Source organism: Phoca vitulina, unplaced genomic scaffold (genome assembly GCF_004348235.1).
Source record: "Phoca vitulina isolate PV1807 unplaced genomic scaffold, GSC_HSeal_1.0 scaffold1, whole genome shotgun sequence".
NCBI lineage: Eukaryota > Metazoa > Chordata > Mammalia > Carnivora > Phocidae > Phoca > Phoca vitulina.
In genome coordinates this window covers 10,063,278-10,078,463 of record NW_022589704.1, presented here as the reverse complement: position 1 = coordinate 10,078,463, position 15,186 = coordinate 10,063,278, and the positions used below count along the sequence as shown (strand labels likewise).

At 44.6% G+C, this 15,186-nt stretch overlaps 1 protein-coding gene across 1 annotated transcript in view; it reads right to left on the bottom strand.

The window, feature by feature from the left end:
- Nucleotides 1-552: 552 nt before the first annotated feature.
- Nucleotides 553-15,186, bottom strand: part of DNER (delta/notch like EGF repeat containing) — a 300,110-nt gene continuing 285,476 nt past the window's right edge. Inside the window, exons 12-13 of the mRNA XM_032400554.1 lie at nucleotides 8,060-8,306; nucleotides 553-1,573 (exon numbers count right to left, since the gene is read on the bottom strand). Coding sequence (XP_032256445.1) covers nucleotides 1,462-1,573; nucleotides 8,060-8,306 — 359 coding nt within the window. The 3' untranslated portion in view covers nucleotides 553-1,461. The remainder of the gene's footprint in view (nucleotides 1,574-8,059; nucleotides 8,307-15,186) is intronic.

Below are 15,186 nucleotides of genomic sequence, written 5' to 3'. Positions count from 1 at the left end.
TAGGGTGCTGACTGCAAGCTGCTTTCAAGTTCCTAAGGACCAAATTGCTGTTTGCTAAGGCAATTTCATTTGACCTCCCCTGGACAGCAGCACATAGGAGACATTTCCTGAGGCCGCAGGTGTCCTGCACGTCGCTGGCTGGCTCTGATGTAAATGCTAAAAGGAGAATTCTTAGGGGCACCTGGGTGGCCTTTGGCTCAAGTCATGATCCCGGGATCCTGGGATGGAGCCCCGCATCAGGCTCCCTGCTCAGAGGGGAGTCTGCTTCTCCCTCTCCCTCTGCCCCTCCCCCCGCTCATGTGCGCATGCACGCTCTCTCTCAAAATAAATAAATAAAATCTTTAAAAAAATAAAAGGAGAATTCTTGTTATTTTTCTTCCCCATCTTTCATGTTTAAAGGAAGGTAGGAATGGTTCCCTGGCAGTTAGGAAATCAGGAGGGCAAAAGGAATGCCTCCTTGGCAGCGTTAAGATGTGAAAAACAGGGAGACTGACAAGCAATATCAAACCCAAAACGTTTTCCATAATTTTAAAAGAACGAGAGACAAGCGCATCCTGGACTTGGTAACATTTATTCAATATTCTGTGAAATTAGCAAGAATCAGAAGAAGCACATATCAATCCAATACAGCCACAAACATGTCCTGGATATAAATAAAGATGCACTATGAGAAATACTCACTACGGAAGGAACTAGTACTCTCTTATACTGACTACCTCTTAGCAACAAACAACTCCAACGTAAATTTAATTTACTCACAGTATAAAACCCTTGACTTTTAAAAGGAAATATAGATTCAATGTGATCATAATTTGCCTCACGAGGCCCTTTTGCTGCATGATTTCAAGGCCTGGCTTGACGACTGTTATGGAAATGACAAAAACGAACTCAAAAGAACATTTCTGCAAAGTTCAATGAAACAGTGCAGAAATAAGTTACTTACCCATGCACAGAATAAGGCAAAGGCTAATTTCATTCGGGTTAGGAATAATAAATGCAACTAGTTTCTTATTCACGAAATAAACATCTCAGACTTCGTTTTAGGTTAACGGGTATACTGTTATATGGGTCATACTCTACGTATGTTTTCTAACTACTCAGAAAGCCGGCACTCACACATCACAAAGAAACTTCTCCTCGATTAGACTTAGTCTCTGTAACAGCCACAGAAAGTCAACTGTGTCTCATGACGGTATCTACCATGGGAAGAGCACACACTAGTCGAAGCATACAGTTTAAAGAGCTGAAAGTACATTAAAACGTAGTCTATGGATTTCACAAATTTTGTTTTTTTTAAAATATTTTTTCCAAACTAAAAGCTGCAGAAAATTAGTTCTTCGATATTCTACCGAAAACTCTTGAGCAGCTACCATTTCAAATTTCTTAAGCTTTTTATTTTCTTAAAAATATTTAAATGAGGGTAGTATCCCATCTTTTTGAAAAATAATCCCCCCAAAAAGATTACAAATCTTTTGTTTTAATCAGCGTGACCAGGGGTTTGTCATCGGGGCTGTAGTCCTCATAGGCGATGGGGGTCACGTCATACATCGCAGGCCGGGATTTCTTTCCAAACCTGAAACCACAGGGGAGAGAGGACCCCGGTTAGATGAACAGTGGATCTCAAGTCCTATGAAAGGCAAGTGGTGAGAATTAACTTAAATTCAAGAATCAGATGGAACAATAAAAATACCCTAAGAAAGATATTCTCTAGCAAGCACAGAAATTTAAGAGATCCCGATATCAGCGCTGAATGAGTGTGCAGGAGGTAAAAAAAGGATTTCATGAAACATGGTGTCCAAATGAATGTTGAAGCTTCCGGGTTAAATCCTGGCAAAGCAGTCGGCCCGACAGCCCTATAATAGGTTTTAAGACAATATGTATCTATTTGGCTTTTTCTTCTGAGACCCGTTCACCATCTGGAGAGGCAAGTTTATTTTACAACCATTTTAGTGCCTGGAACATACTAGTCTTCTGGGGACTTACAGGAAGGTTAGGAAGGCTCAGAGGTCATCTGAGGTCCCAACATGAGGAGAAGGGCAGAGAGAGGAAAGGACTTCAGATAAGGAGATGTTTGTCCGTAATACTCGGCACCCATCATCCAACCCCATCTACCCGTTCCTCCGCACACCCTACATACACACAAGCCATTGTTTGTTTGTTTATTTTTCTCTGAACACAAGCCATTGTCCCAAAAGATCTGTGTATACAAGAACCCCCTCAGCAGCAGGAGTGATGCCCAGAAGCCAGGGGTGTTAAAATCCAATTTCAGGACTTCCTGCCAAACCAGTCTTAAGATGGAAGAGTACTAAAATAAAGCCAATTCAACTTCTGGGTGGTCTCTTCCCATTGAAGGCCTCACCTTCCCTAAAGTCCCTGGAGTACCATATATGATTTAAACAATCTTCCACATTTACCCACCGTGCCTCCTCCCTCAAAAGAGACCACATTTTTTAACCATTTCAAGTCCAATAAGGTTCAAAAAAAGAAACATGTAAAGAACCTTACATTTTAAAAAGGCTGGTGGGATGGGCCCTGAAGACTTCAAGGGGCTTATTTACCATGGCTTTCAGCCTACCTCCCTGGCCCCCATTCCTCCTTTTCCCTTTGCTATCTTGGAAAGCCGGTCTTCTTACATTCAGCAAGGAGAAGTAGAACGGAGTGGGAAAGGAGAAAATGATGCATTCTTCATTGGATCTTTTGTGTTTAAACATTCATCAATCTTTTGTTCTGATTCACTGAAGATTTACTGGTCTCCAGGGGCACCAAGGCACAAACCATGCCAGATGGGTACCAGGCAAAATGCAGACTTAAAGAGTTAATGCATTCTGCCACCAAGAAATCCAAGCATAGTACCAAAAGATGAAAAAGCTTTCGATAAAATCATGTCTAAAATGTGAAGCCGCACTGGTGCTTGCCTACACGCGGGCTGGATTCCAGCCTGTGGTCTGTTTATCTAAACTGAGCAAGGCCTGCATCATCTGAGACTAGGGAAAGGGCAACAATGTAAAAGCCAACTGGATCGGAACACTTTCTCCCAAGGCTGAAACTTTTAGAAGCTACTTTAAGGCACAAATATTTTGACAATCTATTTCTCATAAAACAGCTAGATTCATCGGTAACAATACACCACTAATAATACTGATTCATTTCAAAAGTCAAGCGATCCCAGGGAAAAGCCCTCCAGGTCCTCACATAGGTGCTGTGGGACAGTTTCCTGGGGGAACTTTGATGGGAGGGTCAGCAAATCACAGATTGCCTACTAATCAGTTGGCTGGCCAAGGGGAAAAATTTAAGCAACTTAATAGGTTGAATATGTGTTTAAAATATCCATTTTATTTTTATATGACTTCATAGTTTGAAGAAGAATCTGTGTCTCCAAAATCTAGGAAGTTAAATGCCTCCACGTTATGCAATCTGCCAACAAGCTAACATTCAAAAGGCTGTCATCTTAAATTGTCATCATGGGGCTGAATATCAACAAGGCAGGTTTGAGGATGGGTGTTTCGGATCCACTGAGCATAACGAGGCAAGGGCTGAAACCGGTCAGAAGCAGCCACGCGGCCGCTGTACTTACACGGAATCAACTGAAGAACGAGAACCTTGCTTCGTATCTAGACAAGTCACTGGCTGTGTGCACAGTGCTAATGAGATAACTCCAAACCAGAATGGGTCAGAAAGCGTAAAGCTGGTGGGGCACCTGAGTGGCTCAGTCGGTTAAGCGTCTGCCTTCGGCTCAGGTCATGATCCCAGGGTCCTGGGATCGAGCCCCATATCGGGCTTTCTGCTCAGCACAGAGCCTGCTTCTCCCTCTGCCTGCCACTCTGCCTATCTGTGCTCTCTCTCTATGTCTCTGTCAAATAAATAAATGAAATCTTTAAAAAAAAAAAAAGCATAATGCTGGTTCAAAGGTAACCTGGTTTTGTTTTATTTTATTTTATTTTATTTTATTTTATTTTATTTTATTTTATTTTATTTTTTTATTTATTTTCTAAGGTAACCTGGTTTTAAAAGGGCTTAACTGCCTCAGCTGGAATCCCTGTCCTATGACTCAACTAGCTCCTGAGAAGCCTCTCCAGCCAGATTCCTCCGGTGAGATACAGAGGTCTCCAGCCAAAGTGCAGCATCCACCACATAGAAGTAAAATGGCTTTTAAAACACAATAAAATGAGGGGCGCCTGGGTGGCTCAGTGGGTTAAGCATCCAACTCTTGGTTTCGGCTCAGGTCATGATCTCAGCGTCCTAAGATAGAGCCCTGCGCTGGGCTCTGCGCTCAGCACGGAGTCTGCATATCCCTGCTCCTCCCCCTGCTCAATCTCTCTCTCTCGCTCGCTCGCTCTCTCTCATGAATAAATAAAATCTTTAAACACAATAAAATGGAACAAGACTTTCCTTGAATCTCCTACACCTATCACCATGGCAAGCTCACATGTAGTAAAAAAAATGAATGCATTCCTACTTAAATTTTTAATCCCAACAGCTTTTTATATTTCCTTTGTGTTAAGAAACAAGCCAACACCCATAGAATTCCATTTAAACTCTCAGGCACTAAACCAATGTAAGAGCTTGCTGTGTTATGGCAGGAGTATTTATGTGACTCTTCCTTTAAGTAACACATTGGTTTTGGTTTTGTTGTTTTTTTTTCCCTTATCACAAAGATACGTTTTAAATGTAAAAAACAAGTTTGGAAAAGAGAGAAAGTTATACTGGAGACCAGGGGTTAACAATGTATTTAGCCTGCAAGCCAACGACAGCCTGTTGCCTGTTTTTAAATAAAGTTTTATTGGCACGCAGATGAGCCCCTCCATAATGCGTCTTTGCTACTTTTGCACTACAGAGGCAGAGCTAAATAGTCACAGAGACCCAGACAGTGTAAGGTCTGTAAAGTCTAAAATATTTTGCAGGCCCTCGATGAAGACTGTAAGAATCGCCTATAGTCCCGCCCTCCGAAAGACCTAGCACAGAAAGCAACAAAATCAGACGCAGTAACAGAAGTTGTGGCATCAGCAGCCTTAAAGTCACTGACGTGTCCAACACACCCGGTGACAAGTCTCATACTCCTTATGTCACTGTAGCTACTGCAACCAACTGCAAGGCAGATCAAAGAGTGTGCGTTCTTCCAGCTCGTACTCGCCTGAAAGTCAAAAGCTAAAACACCACCGCGGCGAATGTAGGTGGATCTGACCTTGAGAAAGGCCAGAACTCCGAGATGCTATTTGAGAAAACGTGACCGGATCCTTTCACAGCTGTTCTGGGGTTTTTTTGTGTTCTGTGATCAGGCCCTTCGAGCTGGGGGAGCAGTGAGCAACCTGCCGCCGAGACGTGATCTCGCTCTGGAGCCTGCAAGGCCCATTAGCTCCCGCTGGTCACTTGCAAACTCTCTCCAGCCTGAGCGTCAGCAAAGCAGTCACAGAACACAGGACTCTTAACAAGACAGAGAGGGGAGCACGAGCATCAACTGAGTGCTGACGTCACAATCACCAGACCCTTCCTCGGCCACTCATGAATGTCACAGGTGACCCACTTGGGACTCGTCCTGCGTGGCTACTGAGCTGCAGTTATTCTGATCCAATGTCAGCAGCTGGGAGGCAGGCTGTGAAATGGGCGTTAGCTGTAGGTCACTCCTGGAAACTAGGGAGGAGGTAATATCAAAAGGGTTATTATTTTTTTTTTCCAATGTCTTTCTAGGGTTTCAGGGAAAAGGGAGTGCAAAGGGGCCAACCAGCCAGAGACCCAGCCAAGACCTCGAGAGAGCCATGCTGTAGAAACCACAGGTCAGAGCTGAATCAACGTTTATAAGGGAATGTTCCAGATATCTCGGAAGGTATTGTATTAACTTCAATGGTTTTATCTGCAGTCGCTGGTGCATGGAGGAGCTTATTGGTTGGGAATTCTGCAATAAATATTTTTGATAAAAATCAGCACCAAATAAGAACCAGGTTTGTAAATGCTTTCAAGTTTATTCTTTCCTTCCAAGACTACACAGTTAAACATCTTCCAAGTGGGCGACATAAGCAGGAAGCTCAGAAGAACCTATCTTACTAAACCATTCTGGGGCTGAAATAAAATACTCCTGTTGAACACAAAAGAATCTTAGCCAGAGGTCCCTCTGGGGGTAGAAGGAACCTGACTCCTTGGGTCTCCCAATACATCCTAGTATAATGCCCCTGAATCTGCTCCTTCCTGGTGAACTCAGCACCTGGGAATGGAGAGAAAAGCCTCTCGAGCAACAAAGCAGCTTATCTCCTCTCCTCTCCTTTTTACAACTTCTACCACCTCTCATCCCATGACTTCTGAGTACTGCGAACACTCCTGCGGGCCACTTACGAGGCCTGTTGCCCTAGGATGAAGCCACCTGTCAGGCAGGTCAAGACATCCTACACCAGGCCCTAACAGAGACTGTCCTTTCACTACAGACCTCAAATTCTGGGAAGTCAGGCCTACTATGCGCCAGGACCCATTGAGGACAGGAATAAAATGGCCTTTTATGTATAGGCCGGTGGAGGAGTCAAATTAACAGGACAGGCAGGGACTGGTCTCAGGGCTCCCTGGAGGCTGTGCTGGCACGCTCAGCCCTGAAAGGAAGGAGGGTCAAGAATGAGCAGCCGTGCAGGGCCTGACTTGGAAGGGGATGCACCTTCCCCTTCTCCTTCACAGTTCTAGAAGTAAGGGGGGTACAGCTCTCAAAAAGAAGATACCCTCACCCCACCTGGGCTTCGGGGCGGCTTCTCCATGTCTCCCAATTTCTCTCCTTCCAATGGCTCCTCTCCCTGGAGGCCAGGGTTGGGCTTTTGCTTCCATTAGAGGGGCAAGATCACAGTCAGATCGGAGTCTCGGGTTTGGGGACTTCCTCGCGAAGAAAGCAAACTTTCTGAACCTCTCAGCTTCTACGCCATTCGGACAGAGTTTGGATCTGTGTGTGTTTTGATCAAGACCAGTACCCCATGTCTCAGCAAAGGTTATGCATCCACTAGGTCTCGTGAGCCCCAATCTTTTTTTTTTTTTTTAAAGATTTTATTTATTTATTTGACAGAGAGAGACACAGTGAGAGCAGGATCACAAGCAGGGGGAGTGGGAGAGGGAGAAACAGGCTTCCCGCGGAGCAGGGAGCCCGATGCGGGGCTCGATCCCAGGACCCTGGGATCATGACCTGAGCCAAAGGCAGACACTTAACGACTGAGCCACCAGACGCCCCTTGTGAGCCCCAATCTTAAGACACCAAGCTCAGCCCACTCCTCGCTACCACATAGACTTTCTGAATTGTGTGCTTTAGATTGTTCTAGCAGTTAAAAGAAGAGATAGCTTTCCTTTAACAAAGACTGTCATTACTGTTCTGGTAGTAGATATCCTTTGCAAAAGTCAACAAAATGTTAGATTAGCTGATTTTTTTTATTGTTAGATAAGAGAAATAAATATGGTGTTATCTGCTTACACAGGTCTTTAATATTCGTAATTTAATTTGATTGCCTTAACTCTCTAAGCAGGGAGACTTATGTCTTTTTTCAGTTGAGGGAACAGTATTTGTGGAGGTTTGACTGGTCTGTGTGAAATAGACTCAGGTAATGGGGTAGTTGGGCCTCACGCTCTCTGTGGCACCACACTCACTCCTTGTCTCTCCAGGAGTCTTTCCTCCAGAAAAGGACACCGTGTTATATGATATGAACGCTAACAGCAGAATGATAGCTGTTTGTTTCTCCTTAAGTAAACCCCTAAATCAAATGTTATTTCTATCCAGGCTGTTTGAAGAACGTAGCTAAAGACATTCCAAAAAGCAGTCATCAAGAAATGTTTCCTACACCGTGATTAAGAATCGGCTATTTAAAGCACAGATAAACACAAATTAAATGAATGAATGTCTTCAATGAAAACAGAAAGCTAGCAGCAAACGCAAAGGGGTTGCTTATAAAGCAGCTCAATTATCTGTCCCCAGTATGCCTTGAACCTATGCTTTCGTCTATGAAATCCTCTTTGCAGGTGGGAAGCCCCGGTCCCAGGAGTGCACAGGTGGAAGCGGGATCTCCCTTACGCCCCCCCTCCGCCTCCCGCTCCCCCGGAAGCCCACCTGGCATGCCGGATGGAGGCGATGGCGTTGCTGAACTCGCTGTCGATGCTGCGACAGTTATAGAACTCCTCGTAGGCTGGCCTGGAAGAGCCCTGGTACTCGATGCGGCTGATGCGGCAGATGCCCACAATGAGGATGATCAGCATCAGGATGAAGGCGACGCAGAGGGCCCCGATGATGACGTACAGGGAGTGCCGGGGCATGTTGGTGAGACTCTCCGCCATGTGACCCGACTTCCACTGGAGGTCTGAGGCGAAAACAAGCAAAGGACTGGAAGTGACCCATGACCTTTGGAATGGGAGGGTCTTCACTGTCCTTGCTTGGGCAACCTAAAATATAAGGGCTGTCCAAACCGGGAAGAATTCTTTTCTGTGGATAACCTAGATCAAAGGCTACTGTCCTTAATATATAAGGGGCTCTTACAAATCATTAAGATAAACCAAGAACACACCATAGAAAAATGGACAAAGGATATAAAAAGGAATCCACCAAAGAAATACAAGTAGAAAAGTGTTTAGTTTCACGGTTCTTTAAGAATGCAATTCTTCTATCGGTTCCCAAATATTATTTAAAATTTTTGACAACCACAGTTGACATGGGCGCAGACATGAGGATGTGTGAACTGATACACAGCCCTTCTGTAGACTTAATGGAGTACCTTTTGACCCAGAAATTCCAATTTTTAGAATTTATGCTGGGGAACTGATCCTATAAATGCATAAAGCCCTCCATACAAGGATGTTCATCTCGGCATCCCAATTTCTGAAATGTTAAATTGATCAATTATTACACATTTTGAAAAAGGTTCATTAAATAAGCACAACTCCCAGGTAGTCACCACTCAAAGTTAACACTGTTCAAAGTTAATAAAGTTCATATTGGACCATTTTCGCTTTACATTTTTTTCAGGTATTTTTTTTAAAGAAAGAAAATGTTACAGCTACAGCTAGAGGCCCTACCCCCATGCCCTCTCCCCACCCCACAAGCAGAAAAACAATTTATAAAAGCTTAAAAAATGGGAAACCACCTAAATATTCAGCTCTCAGTGAGCTGGAGAGATGTTTCGTTCTAATAAAAAAACAAAAGCAGTTGACAAGAGCTGGAGAGATGTTTTGTTCTAACAAAAAAACGAAAACAGGACCTAGCCATATGGTACAGTCACACATGAGCTCAAAGTGTCCATCCACACATTGAAAAGCTCAGAACAGAGTGATAGTAATGATGAACATCTGTTGCCTCCCTACTATGTTAAGCTCTTTGAAAACATCTTACTTAATCATTATGACCAATCGAAGATGCATGATTTTCTCTCTCTACTTTATGGGAGATCGGCATCAGTGGCTGGGTGAGTTCAAGTGCAGATCCAAGTCCTTAGCGTCTGCCCCACACAACCACACGTGAACAGCAGAGATCACTGGAAGGCAGGATTACAAGCCATTTTTATTTCTTTCATTCCACTTCTCAGTCTTTTCCAGCTTTTTTCAAAGGAATAAAATATTCCTTTTATAAAAATATTTTAAAATAAGCAGTAAGTTATTGGAAGAAAACATCCACGGAATTTTCTTCCAACACAATAGTGGAAGAAGTATGGGCTTTGGGATCACACCACCCTTGCTGTCAATCCCCACTGGGACATTTACTTGACCTTCCTGAGACTTGGTTTCTTCATTTACAAGATGAAAATAGCGACAGCTACCCCATGGCTCGCTGGGAGCCTAAGTTAGGGAACATGTAAATAATAGGAAGAAAGTCTGCTGCTGGGCACGTGGTAGGCAGTCCTAAAAAGGAGCAGGTATGGTGGTGGAAGAGGGATAAAGGATAAAGAGGAGGAAGACACTGTCCTCTGGAGCACACACCGTGAGCTCAGGATTACTGAGCATTGCCCTGTGCCCTTTCAAAAAACACCAACCGGTCTGAGCAGGAAAGTAAATGGAAGAATGTGACATACTCTCCTGCCCGAAACAGGCCAAGAGTGCCAGATTATGTCCTGTTTGCAGACCTGCACACACGTGGAATGTTCTGGATGATGTGAACAGGATTTGAAAGGAAGTTTTGAAAATAAAAAGGGCTCAATAAGACAAGAGAGAAGTGAAATTCATGTGGGAAGGGATGCCTTCTCTACTAGACTCACAGCGCCCCCAGCTCCAGACCATCATTTGCACATTAGGACTCGAGATGCCTGGAAGTGGGACTCAGGGGTGGGTGTGGAAGGGCCCGTCTTCCCACCAAATGCTCAGATTCTTCTCACCATGCTGTATGCTGTGAGAGTGTTTGTGATCTCCAGGTATTCAGACCCTCCTCTTAGCTACATCCTCAGTGCACGGAATCTGAGAACCAGTTCTTTACCTTGGAAAAGTGACAATCAGAAGAAAAGCATGGGTAGATTCCCAAACAAGGGCCAAGTGTGCAGAACCCTTTCCTAGAAGCCTAATGGGAATAGGGCCCATGCCCCAAACCTGAAGAACGAGATGAATGAAGTGTGTTCGCATCCAGATCTTCTGACTCCTGAGTTTTCACCAAGACCCCTGAAGGCTGGTTTGGCCATCCAAGGCTGCCTGCCCAAGCTCACGAAGCCCATGCAGCAGTGAGCTATTAGTGCATCCACTGCTCCATCCGAACCAGCTCACAGACAGGCAGATGCACTTGCATAAATCACAGCAAGGGCGCCACGGACAGGAGAAGTGTTTTTGTGAAGCTAGAACTCAGCCTCAGTTGCAGATCACAGCCATTTCATTGGGCAATACCTGGTATGCACTGAGAGAGACGCTCATTTTTCTGGCTGAAAGAGGAGCATGACTCACTTGATTTCCAAGTATTTCACCATTCTCTGAAAAATTCAGTTGTAGGCTGGAGTCCAATGCTCAGAGTGTGCTCTAACACCCATCTAGCGTCAACACAAGGAAAGCCAGCACTGCTTCTACTCCAGCTTGGTAGAGGGCTCTGCTCCGATCACCGTGGCAGGATCACACGAGTTCTTGATGAGCCCTCATCGTTGAAGCCTAACTTCATGTAAACAGCTATACGTCGTATCAACGACCACTACCGTGGAAAGACAGCGGCGCTGGGTGTCCCAGGCCTGAGCTGCCCACACTGCTGACATTTCTGATCATCTGCTCTACTTCCCCAAACTCTGCCTTCCAGGCTGCTGGAACTTTTGGGAAAACTTTCTCGAAATTCCCCCGAAAAACTCTGCCCCCTCCTCCCCTACCTCCCCTACCCCTGCTCTTTTTTTTCTACCTTACTGTCAGCTAAAACTTTTCTGATAGAAGTGAGTGTGGCTGCTTGACACACTAATCAGGTTGGAATTGGGCTGGATCTGAAGAGATCCAACCCTTGGTCTGGAAGCGGCAAGTGTATCTGCACCAGGCGGCTGCACCTGCCGCCCCCGGTCCTGGCATAAGTCATAAGACCCTCATGAGCTATCGCTTTGCGGCATCCCAGGAGTTCGGTTGCATGAATCACTTACTATACCAGCTACAGCACAGCTCAGGGAGGAACTGTGCACCAGAGTGTGCTAGGTGGAATGATCCCATCGGCTCCAGCAGGTGCATGACCCAGAACACATGCACACAAACCGTTCTGGGAAAAATGTCACGCTTATGGGTCTGCTAGACCAGCTGTATTTAGGTTTCAACTAAATTTGTTTCAGGTTTTGCATTTTCCAAAGTGTTTTCACATTTACATTTCAACTGGCCCTAAACAAAGCACCTTGAGCTAGGTAGAGAAGCTGGACTTGGAGCAGCTGCTCAAGGTGATAGAGGCCATCTGTGGCCAGGCTGAGAATAAAACCAGACCCACCTACAACCTCCACCCCACCAAAAGAGCTATCATTAGACTTATAAATTTCATTCTAAAACACACTGCCTATATCTGGTTTTTAATTTACCTACATGAATGTAGCCAGACTAGCTAACGTGTTCACCTACGTTATTTAAAAAGAGAGTGAGTGTGTGATGTGTAGACATCAGACAGCTAGATAATTTTTGAGACCATCTGCTGCTAGACTACTTGAGAGGAAGAATTTCAAATTACCTTCTGCTTTCTATAGCTCAAAGTTATCTGGACAAGCAAGGCAGTCAATGAAATTAGAAAATATTAACAGCTCTCATTAATCTTCAGAAGAGAAAGGCATAGGAAAGGGATAGAAAGAACAGCTCACCTCCTTTGTAGGATCCATTCCCTGAACAACCATTAATTTGGCACCTACTATGTACCAGGCATGGTGCTGGGTGCCAGGATATAGAGTGAGGGAAAGTAGACAGTTGGCTTCTGGAGCCCCCAGCCTTTTGAGGGGTACAGGGACCCAAAAAATGGTCACAAAGCAGCGGCAGACATACAAGTATGCTGAGCCAAAGAAGGACCACCTCTGTGGTGCTACCAGAAAGGACAAAGGGAAGCTCCATCTCACTGGGGAATCAGGAGAGCTCCAGTGGTGAGGGTCTGCAGGAACCTGGGCTCTGCAGGTACGTACGCGGGTATTAACCAGGGACAGGGGAGAGCCGAGGGAACACGGTCCCAGGCCAAGACCTGGGAGGAGGCGGGGAACAGGACAAGGGACTGCAAGGGGAACAGACTGGCATCTAGCAGGAGCAAGCCAGAGGCTGGCGGAGGGGGGAAGGGCTCTCTCTCACAGGTCCTACAGGCCCGAGTGTGGCCTTCAGTCTTTAGTCTTCAATAAAAGCTTGGCACTGGCAGGGATGGAAACGGTGGGAAGGAGGTCTGAGTATTCAGATTTGCACTTGGAAAAGACACCTCTACCAGTTACAACCCTGTGGAGGAACCCAAGGACATGATGCAAAGTGAAACAGGTCAGGTACAGAAGGACAAATACTGCATGAGCTCACTTATATGGGGAATCGAAAGAAAAAGAAAAAGCCAAACTCATAGTAACAGAGTGCCAGAGGCTGAGGCATGAGGCACAAGGGAAGATTTAAAAACAGGAAGAAAGAAACAAAGAAACTAGAATGATGATTGCCAGGGGCTGACGAAGGGGTCACGGGGAGTTATCGTTTAACGGGGACAGAGTTTCGGTTTTTCAAGATGAAAAGAGTTACAGAGATGGACGGTGGTGAGGGTTGCTCACAAGATGAATGTACTTAGTACCACAGAACTGTACATTTAAAATGATTAAGATAGTTAATTTCATGTTACATGTATTTTGCCACAATAAAAAGAACTGGAAAAAAATTTAAAAAAGAAACAGACCATATATTTTTAGAAAACTAGAAGAAAATAAGAAATGCTTCTGGCCACATATAAAGAAAGGGTTGGAGGGGCTAGACTGGGAGCCACGTGGTGTTACAGCAGTGAGGGAGATCTGCATAAGCCAACATGGATACACATTCTATATATTATTCAGCAGAAAAGCAAGATGCTGGACAGTACATATAGAATGGTCCCATTTGTATGGGAGAAAATGAGGACTTACAAAATTGACTGGACACATCTGGAAATATACACGATAAATGGCTAATGATTGTTACCTTTGGGGAGCGAAGTGGATGTCTGGAGGAGGAGGACGATTAATTAATTTTATTTTTAAAGTACCCTAGTTTATACAAAAATGAGAACTAAAGAACCCAACCAATTTGTACGATAAGGACTGTCCATATAACATAATCATGTCATGGGTTTCTTCAACCATTATGAAATTCCATGCATTTTAGGGAGGAGAGTCTCAAGACATCCATGTAGACTCTTTCTGGGCCCCTTCCCTGGGTTCCTAGAGCAGCCTGCAGAAAACCTACAGCAACCCTACCACATACCATGACCCACCCATGGATTATGAGCTCCTAAAAGCAGGGGCTGCTTCATTAATCTTTATATCCTGGGCCTACTGTTCAATGTTTGATAGTAGGAGGCCCTTGATTATTGGTTGAATTATAAATCCAGGATAGCTTATTCACCTATTTGTCAACTGCAAAATATCATGAATTTAATAGTTCAACCATAGATTCAACTGTTCAATGTCCTTAACTGTCCAGCTGTTCTTGGTCAGCAAGATTGACTGTAACTCTACCTGTATAAACCCCACAGCAACTACACAGATGGTACAAAACAACACTATTAAACATGTATAGGAATTGTAAGTGTTAGACCTTGACTCTAGGAAGGCAAAATTTTTATTAAAACCCACGAACAAAATTGTTATCAGTCCCAAGTTGGTAAGAAAGGATGAGAGATAATTAAAATTTCACCAGGTTGTTTTGTTACTTTCCAAGAGTTGGGGTTTGCATTTGTTTCAGAGTTATTATAAAACACTAAAGCTATTTAAATGATCCTTTTAGATAGTTCTGGATCAGTGTTCTGGGTAGCTTTGGTAAATCTTTATGGTCTGCTAGATTTTTGCTCTTTATTACTGATTGGGGAACAGATAAATAACTCTAAAAGGGCAAATTTCTAAGAAACATTCACTATTGGGTTAGTCAATGTGCAGAGAAGGAGATAGCTGTGCTAAAATCTAAAAACTCCAGACATAGTGCAGTGCACAGGCAAAGGCCTAAAGGCAGGAAGAAACTTGACCTGTCCACGGAAGAGAAAATAGGACAATGTTTTGGCTGAAGCAGACTAAGCAAGAGAGGGAGGCAGGCAATGTGGCCTCTGGAGGCAGAGGTCAGGCTGATGGGAGGCTCCTTTACCACTTTTGACCATCCCGGAGGCCTCTGTGCTATGTAGCTATGTGGGCTACAGTTCTCTGTGTACATCTGAGCCTTCCTGCTGGGATCGACCCACCTGACCTTGTACCACCCAGGCACTCTCCTCTCTTGGGCCCTAGATCCATCCCATTTGATTCAGATCCAGTTCTCTAGATGCTGGCCACCAGTTCCAGCTACGTGTCATAGCAGAGCTCACCTGCACATTCTCCATTCTTACACTCAGGTCAAGGGTGGAAGCATCCAACACTGGAACCTAGCAGAGCTTAATCTGTGATGACATTGATTTGAGTGCCTTTGGCCTAATGGAGAGGTGCAAATGAGATCATCAAATGGAAAGTGCTATTGCAGGCCAACAGAGAGCCCGAGTGTAGACCAAAAAATTTTGTGATGGGCCCCCCTCACACCTGGCCACTCAGTGTGGCCCGTGCCCTGGGCATGCATCATCTAAAAAGACAGCTGCCGAAGGTTGGT